The sequence below is a fragment of the Magallana gigas genome, chromosome 7, assembly GCF_963853765.1.
Source record: "Magallana gigas chromosome 7, xbMagGiga1.1, whole genome shotgun sequence".
NCBI lineage: Eukaryota > Metazoa > Mollusca > Bivalvia > Ostreida > Ostreidae > Magallana > Magallana gigas.
Genome location: NC_088859.1, coordinates 17,204,449 through 17,210,448, shown reverse-complemented (window position 1 = coordinate 17,210,448; position 6,000 = coordinate 17,204,449). Strand labels below are relative to the sequence as shown.

The following is a 6,000-nucleotide window of genomic DNA, read 5'->3' as shown; positions in this document are numbered from 1 at the left end:
AATGTGCATTGCTAGTAACATTAATTTATGAACTTGTGTTAATTAATTGCTAAATGCCAATCACTGAATAGTAACCCAAAAATTCTAAAATAATTTTTTTTTACATATATATAAACCACTTTATTTGACGATTTTCAGGCTAGCGGGAAGAGAGTACACCACAGCGACCACTGACCAGTTACTTGGTCACAGTATTGGACCCGTAGCCGGTTATGGAGTAAGTAGGCCCCTCATAGTAACATAAAATATGGTCCAGATGAATTATGATTTTCATAACATACATAGAAGTACAACATTTTTTTTTATTTTTTTTTTAGAACAACTAAGAGTTGCTCATTTCACATGATCTCATAAATTTCCTGTATTTGTAAAGATTTTAATGAATTTTATATAAGTGTAACACATTTTCTAGCCAAATACAAGTTTTCTCCATTTGCTCTGCCCAAAGGGAGGTAAATTTGACAAGCTATTGTGACTCAGCGTGCATCATCGAAAGTGCCATTTGATGTAACAGAAAACCATAACAGGTTGTAGTATCTGTCGATATTATTTTGTAGGCCACGTTGTACAGAGGTGCTTACCAGCGGTTCACACCTTACTGAGACGAGATACGCGGGGACTCAGTCGAGAGGTGACAGGGCTGGCAGTTGCTAAGTGAATGTCATGTGACCAATTATTCTCCACCTTCCTAGATTCTCTGGCTGTGCTGGACACATTCATCTGATCATCCAATGCAAATGGGTGATAGTGAGGAAAAAAATCGAGTAAAGAGGAGGAGTATTGTGCAATTATGTCATCAGTGCTGTCATTGGTGCTGTCATAAGTGATGACTGATTATCAGCACTGGTCGATCTACTTCCTGTTACCGTACTGCCATATTGTAACTTCCAGCTTTGTTTCATGGCGAAAGCTTCCAATCAATCATCAAAAGCAAAAATCTGAAGAAAACTTCATAAATCACATTCATTCACCTATTTATATTTATTTTTCAAATCATTTCTACGATCATATTTTTATGATTTAAATTAAATTTTTTTTTCTTTTGGTCAAATAATCAAAATGATAGCCTTGCTGTAGATAAATTTTCAATTCATTGTTGCTGTTAATTGCTTGGAAGTTTTTTTTTTCTGTCATGAAATATGCTATAGATGCCATGCCACAGAATCTTAGGAACGGTCATTTGTTAAAAAAAAAAAAATACTCAGTCTGGTCAGCTTTATATTGAACAAACGTCTAGTCAAGACTTCCTTTTTACCTCACGGCAAAAGGTTATACACGTGGATGTACTTGGAGTCATTGTGTCATTGTTGGAACTGCCCGTCACAGCACTGTGATTCTATTTTTCAGTATTAATTGTATATTAGTCAGATTAGAATTTTTAATAATTATCTTCGTAACATTTAAAGGCCTCCAAGTTTTTATTTTTCCCTTAAAATTTTTTTTCCAAGATGCATTTATTGATTCGAACCATTTTTTTTTCTTTTTAATTCAGAAAATGCAGTTATATTTCAGTTTTTCTAATATAAAGTGAACATTTCAGTTTTCCTTAAGAAAAAAAAAGCAAAAGTTTCAGTTTTTTGCAAAAATTGTTTTGGAGTTGAGTAGTATTGTAAGCAGTTTCTGTAGGCAGTTACATATTTATATAAATCTCAGAAGGTCTGTGACACCATTAGATTGGCTGCTGTCCATTGGGCCAGCAAGGTGCTTCTTTTACTAATTGTTTGTGCAATGTTATGTATCTTTTATTATTAATATATATTATGATGATATTGAACAGTGTTTACTGTTGACATTTTTTTTTTCAAACACATAAAACATAGCATTTGAAATGAGGGTCTGGTAAGGGAATGTATTTTTTTCTGTTGTAATTTTTTTTTAACGAGAGGGGATTGTGTCAACAGAGGGAAAGATGATGTGACTCATTTTTTTTTTTTTCATTTTTCAAATTCAGTTTACACTATTTAATGAACTTCCAGTATGCTTCTACATAGAGCATGGTTGATTGGTGCTAAGGTGGCATGAATGAAGTGTGCAAGTGTTGGATGTGAGTGTGCACATTGACTTGGATGTGGGGCAAGTGTGATATAAATGAATGGGAGTGATTTACCACTGCAAGCTAGTCTCTTAACATTTATTCATATGTTACATTCATGATATACTGTTCAAAATGTTTTATTGCAATGTTACATTTAAAGAAAAACTTGCCAAAATTATCTTGCCCACAATGTCTTGTTCCAGAAGGAATCGTAGATTTTTTTTAAAAAATATTTTAATGTAGTAGGAATCTCTTTTTTGAGGCTGAAATTCCCCCACGTATCTACCATGAGTTTTAGAAATTTTTTTTTAGTATTTTTGGCTCCTGTCTACTTTCATTCCCAATGTTTTGCATAAAAAACCCAGATCTGATTCCTTTTTCAAATTGGTTTTTAATGGATTTGAATTTTGCCACATGATATTTATTTTTATTTTCTGCAAAAACACAAGTTGTGAATTAAGGTATTTGAGTTTAAAAAAATTGATCTGAAAACCCCAGATGGATGGTTTCTGATGTTTATCAGCAGATTCAGTAAATACCTCTTTTAGAAAATGAATCTCAATTATTCCATTCTAAATCACATGAACGTCATTCATCTTGTTTTATTTCTTTCCTGAGAAGTAATCTCTTGTATCTCAGTTTGGGCATAATGAAAAAAAATTTAAATATTTTGTTTTTTGTTCAGTAGAAAAATGAATTTTGTTATCAATTTGTTTACACATGTTGTAGTAATTTCTTGATTCTACGCATTCGTTTGTACATGCAGGAATATTTATGCTCTGTGGTACAAAACTGATAATCAAAAGAAGTTAAAATCAACATTTGTCAAAAAGTGATGAGGGGAAAAACAAAAACAAAACATTGTTATGATGTGGACTGTTGATAATTTTTTTTTTTAATAACAGCAACCCAAGGTGCAATAAAACTTTATAAATATAAGAAATAAAACAGATGTTTTTTTGTCTTAAATTGTATGCATCTTGAGGTGCTTGGTTTGATCATTTCCTTAGGCTAGTAGAGAAGTTGACTTGATTGTATTTATTTCCTTCTATTTAATCATTGTCACTGGTGTACTCTTGTATTGTTATGTTGTATTGATTATTAATCTTCTAATATGTGTAGAATGATAGCTTGATATGTATCTTATGCTGTTTGGTGGTCATCTTGATATTTAATGACCGAAATGCTAGTGCTTCCCCATGGCATGTCTGGGGCATGATGGGAAAAAAACAAATCAACAAACTCTTGCAACTTTTGAGCATGATTGATTATTATGAAATAATCTAAGCATGTATTTATTGACAGAATGTTCTATGTGTGCTTACTTCCCTCGTTTGATTCCCATTTCTGGCATGCATTGTATTTTTAACATCTCTTGCCTATAGACAGCGGTGTGTTGACTTCCTGTGAACCGATACAGGCGGTGAATCATTAAAACGGACGCAGACAGGACTGTTCATAACATATTTATTATAATAACTATATATATATATTATTTGCACCTGGATATTTGCACCTGTAATCTATACATACATAAACACTTCATAGTGATTTCCCCCTTTTTCTTGTATTTATCAAAGGTTTTTTTTTCTGTAGCATAGAGATTGTTCATTATGTTTCATGTATATTGGGAATTAGGTGATTTATTGCTAATGAGTAAGTAGAAGAATTTACATTTGATATTCTTATATATCATGTGTGGCTTATAATGTCCACAGCAATGGACAGGAGGAAGCAGATGACCTTGAGGGTCATGTCTTGACCTTCAGGGTCACGACCTGACCCGAAGGCCCGGCGGATTTCCCCTAGGACTACGATTTTCCAACACTTGCTTAACATATTCTGTATCTACACTGTGTTGTATTTGTATTAATGATTTAGAATAATTGCTTCTTTTGTGCACAGTCCAATTTTGTCTTATATGTAAAATAACCTCTTTGCACTTTGAACAGTTTATGTGTCAGGATTAACCTAGGTGTGAGAATGAGTTTGATTTTTTTTCCTCTTTCTTTGATGCAATAAACTGTTTGTAAGTGTTCCTAGTCATTTCACGGCAGTCTTTAATGCTATTGCATGGAATTCTGGCATATTCATTCAGTAGTAACAATACTATTTATAGTCCAGTGTATTTCCTATAAATATTGAAGCATGCATTATCATAGAGTTTTCCTGAACCATCATCCTTTGTCATTGCTGTCCAAATATTATACCCGCTCTCCAGTGTCAGCTCTCTTTCTCTCATATATTGCTTAAACCACTTTTGATTGGCTAATCCAAGATGAATATCCTCTGCAGAGGAATGTGGGGCTGCATGGCTAAAACAAAAAAATTAATGATAAGGCATACTATATAGTTAATCAACGACTAAAACAAACTTCTGCATTAATAATATGAAGTTAAATTTTTAAAAAAGGAAATTGAAAGACTAGTTCAGGCCAAATTTTAGGGGAGGGGGGGAGATAAAAGGGAGCTGACTAGCATTTTCCCTGTCCTGAGCGCGGGGGAAGTGTGAAGGATTTGGACAAGGACAAGATGTTGCATGGTATCATGATGCATTTTGAGAATTTCTGGTGATGGATGTGTTAAAATAGCTAACAGATATCACGCATAAAAACCTTTGTTCTAGGTTTTAGGTCAGCGAACGTATAACGACAATACCCAGTCACTGCAGGATATAGCATCATACCGTACGTAGTCTGTTAAATTAAAAAAAAAAAAAAGAAGATTTAGGGCGCCAATATGATAAGTAGATGTTAAATTTCTTTTTTTTCCCCTTTCACTTCTTTTTTATTAGATTATTTGTTTCTGTGAGAAAAATTTTATATTTGAAATGGGTCCTTGAAAGGATTAAGAATCAATTTTATATGATGCTCTATCTTGTCGTGTCTGATATTGTAAAAATTCTTTTAAAAAATGGGGGAAAAGAAACCCTGGAATGCGTTACCATAACGACGAGAGAAGAGGCCTCGTCAGCCATTATTTACCGGTATCAGATGGCGATCGAGGCCACTGCAGGAATAAATCTACAAACTATGAGTCCAATATGATGCAAAATAATGGGGAATATAAGGATGGCGGGAAATTGGATTCTATTTCTAGATGTTGACTTATTTACGGAAAATCGATCATTGGAGGTTTTGCAAAGTATAAAAAGGCATGCTATTGCAAGAAAAGATTAAGAAAGGAGCGTTTGTCTTATAATAAGGAGATGATTTGTAGCAATTTTATGGGAGGAACGGTTGATGTAGATCAATCGCGCAGTGCGCCGTACAGACAACTTGCAAAAATAAATTGGAACCTGATGCTAGTATCGTTTATCAAGTAGAAATATCCAAGAAAGACGCGGCAGTTATTAGGGTGCAAACTATTAATGAAACCCAATAAAATCAGTGATAAAAAGGTTGAATTTTCATAATAAAGTAAAATCTTTTTTACCTGAATACAGACGAAACATACATTTGAAACAATGTTAAAAATAAACGTAGGAGTTACTTGGTATTATACTTTTGGGATAGTATTACTATTACACAGTAATTATAATCAACCCCAAGTTTGTGACGCTATTGATCAAACGGGCATTTTTGGGGTGGTTTCACTCGCGCCAATACGCCAAGAACAAAGAGCCATAACTCATTTAACATAGTAGTGATTTCGTAAATTCCAACATTTTAATTGATTTTCACCAATACCCTCAAGTACAATCTTAGTTTGTACATGTGTAACCTAGGATGCCCAATATTTATTATATTGGAGAGTTCCGTTAGGCCTATATGATAACACTAAAAATCTCCGTGTTTTATGGGTGAATTTGGTATATACTCAACAAAACTTCCAAGTGTTCACCCAGTGTAATGTATTTCATATATGAAATAAGTTCATATATCTGTCCTGCCGTCTGGGTGACTGATTTCCACCTATAACTTTAAAATATTATTGTTAAGAACGATGCATTGACCTTGATCTTA

The 6,000-nt window shown here is 33.5% G+C and overlaps 1 protein-coding gene across 13 annotated transcripts in view; it reads left to right on the top strand.

The window, feature by feature from the left end:
* Positions 1-4,073, top strand: part of LOC105332195 (RNA binding protein fox-1 homolog 2) — a 29,507-nt gene extending 25,434 nt beyond the window's left edge. For all 13 annotated transcript variants that reach the window (XM_066066710.1, XM_011434668.4, XM_011434671.4 and 10 more), the window contains 2 exons: positions 139-217; positions 558-4,073. In XM_066066710.1, coding sequence (XP_065922782.1) covers positions 139-217; positions 558-602 — 124 coding nt within the window. In that variant the 3' untranslated portion in view covers positions 603-4,073. The remainder of the gene's footprint in view (positions 1-138; positions 218-557) is intronic.
* The last annotated feature ends 1,927 nt before the right edge of the window (positions 4,074-6,000 follow it).